The following is a 2,820-nucleotide window of genomic DNA, read 5'->3' on the forward strand; positions in this document are numbered from 1 at the left end:
GTTACTCGCTGGTGGTGGCTCGCCGAGTGGACTCGCCGGTGAATCGTTAAGTTGACCATCCCAGTTCTTTTTAGATCAATCAGATGCCTTGGCCATATCGTGCCAGGTGTTTCTTGATTTTTTTATTTTTTTATTTTAGTTTTTGTTAGTGTTATCATATTGGCTTCTTTTTTTCATTTTTAATTTTACTCTTTATTTTTTTTCTTTTTGATTCATGTATTCTATATAATCGTGTACATGCCATTTGCCGCTGTTTCTTTTTTTTTCTCCTCCTTTTTTTGTCCACTATCACCATTTTTCTTTCCTTTTAACTCTTATTTTTTTTTATTTTTTAAAATTTTTTTTATTGAATTGATTAATGTGAACGTGCTAGTGTGCTGCCGCCTACCGCAGTACTACCTAACTGCCATGGGTTGATTCTTTTCTTAATTATTTTTACGAAATAAATAAAATAAATAACTTAATAATCTTTTATCCTAGAGAAGTAGAGAACAAACGTGTTAGTTTCTATTTCTCAAATTAATTGTTAATTTTACTTTTTACATAATTGTTTATTTCAGAAGAAAAGAATATATTAGAATTGCTTGTATTTTTTTTGAAAAACCATATTTACATCGATCGAAGCTGGTTGTTTACATCTTGGTGAAGAAAATATTATTTCAGTTAACAAGAAATTAAACGACAATATTTGTTGCTTCCGAAACTTGAAAACTAATTTCCACACTTCAGGAAAATACTAGAATTTCACTAAAAAAAAAAAAAAACCATATTTGAGGGGAAAAAACGGTGCTTTTGACTGTTCGTCCACCTTAAATCAATGTCACTTTCAGCCTTTCATCGTTTGAAGCTTGAAGTTATAAATTGTGAATGATAATTGATTCTTCACCCTGTATCACTATAAAACATCACTAATACGCTAGTTTCCTTGGGATTTGGAATGCTTAGAAGTTACAAACTTAATTAAAAGGTAATCCACTGAAAATATCACAAAAGATTGACTGCTTCGTAAAAATGTTTTAAAATATTAAACTTTTCCAAATTTTTCATTTTAAAGGAATTAGATTCTTTTGCAATAATTATCTTACCCTTATTGCAAAAACATGTTTCGACTTTGAAAATATGTAGGGCCACTGTTAATAAAGTTAAGAACTGCGAAAGCCAAAAATGAAGGGAATGGCTGATTAGGCTATCAAGCACTGTAAGTGTTTCTTTGTTTCTCCACACACACTTCAATTTGATTGATTTGTGCCGCATCCATTGTAGTTGTCTCATCTAATGCTCTAAAATTTAGAGCTTCCTGGGTGAAAATTGTTTTTAAGCCAATATATATACTGATGAATAGTTGAACATACTTACAGAATAAGTATAAAATATAATAACTTACATATAAAATATATTCATTTATATTTGTAAAAACTGATAAAATATAAAAAAATTAATATATCAATTAATTATCAGGCAAAAGTTATTAAGCATATGAAATTTCAATTGAAGAAAAGAAAATGTGTCCAACCGCTACTTGTATCTATGGTTCATTTTACTCAAATTAGGGATAACACTATTCAAATGATTTGTCCAAATATGTATATATGCCATGTAAAAAATAATAAATTCCTACTGTTGGATTAACTAAAACAATGTGATTGTGATTCTTTATTAACCTCGTTAATCAAAGAAAAATATAGTAAAATCAGAAAAGAGAATAAAATCAGCACCCGCATGCTTTCGGCTAGCAATGATATTTCGTGAACAGAATAGAGAAGCAGTGACGACGTACGGTCCTGACGAGATCACATTCCAACTGAAGTAATTCACCCACCGAATTATTTATACAAATAAAATTTGACCACATGCGTCCTACTTCACAGTCAAAATTGGCACCCGCTATTTAACTTAAAAACAAATACTAAACTAACTTAATCACACACAAAAAAGTAAAATGTGGTGCTTAACCACCTGACATTATCCCATCATCCCATTCTCATTGCTACTCCACTTTAGTATCATATTTAGCGCGACACACAACAAAATTATGTTAAAAGAAAAAGATAGGAGTTCGATTCTTATCAAATTTATTATACATATAAAATAATTTTTTGAGGAATGCTAGGGCCAGTAATTTTTGTGATTTGTAGCCATCAATGATGGTTTTAATGGTGTGAGATTGGTGTGGAATTTCATCCAATGGTTCACTTTTCTTTACTGGTTACATGCTAGCCAAAATTTAACAAAGTTGCTGGCCTCCTAGACTTTTCCATAATTTTTAATCATATACTATAATATATCAATAATTATACTATTTGAGTTATAACTCGTTGGCATGTTTTGTTCTCAACTTATTACATATCTAATTGCTAATCTTATCCGAATGGCTTAGATTGGATTGAGTATCCGCGAATAAAATTAATATTGCCAGGTTTGTTTATAACAAATAACAACCATTATTGAACCACAATTTAAAATATTAAACCCTACTTCAAATTATAAGGGTGCATGCAACCAGTTAAAAAAGAACCCCACATATTAAAAAGTTATTGAAAGAGGCAAATGTTTTCAAAACAACATGAGGAGAGACTGATGAGGCTCATAAAAACATCATGTGCATTGGAGGACCCTACAAGTATGAAGTGCACTCAGCCTTAGCACATTGCTTTGCATGTGAGTGTGTGAGTGTGGAAGAAAGAGTTTCACATGGCATTCGCATTTTGAAAGGACTATAAGAGAAGAGCAAGGTGCTCTCATTCATTAGTAGTGGCTTGTTTGATTTTCATTGCACACCTGCATCCACTACCACCACAATATTGTTTATTGCCCTTTAAT

At 31.1% G+C, this 2,820-nt stretch overlaps 1 protein-coding gene across 1 annotated transcript in view; it reads left to right on the forward strand.

The window, feature by feature from the left end:
- Positions 1-262, forward strand: part of LOC107616619 (transcription factor bHLH149) — a gene marked incomplete in the record, with an annotated part of 828 nt that extends 566 nt beyond the window's left edge. The window contains 1 exon segment of the mRNA XM_016318574.2: positions 1-262. Coding sequence (XP_016174060.1) covers positions 1-55 — 55 coding nt within the window.

The sequence above is a fragment of the Arachis ipaensis genome, chromosome B09 (genome assembly GCF_000816755.2).
Source record: "Arachis ipaensis cultivar K30076 chromosome B09, Araip1.1, whole genome shotgun sequence".
NCBI lineage: Eukaryota > Viridiplantae > Streptophyta > Magnoliopsida > Fabales > Fabaceae > Arachis > Arachis ipaensis.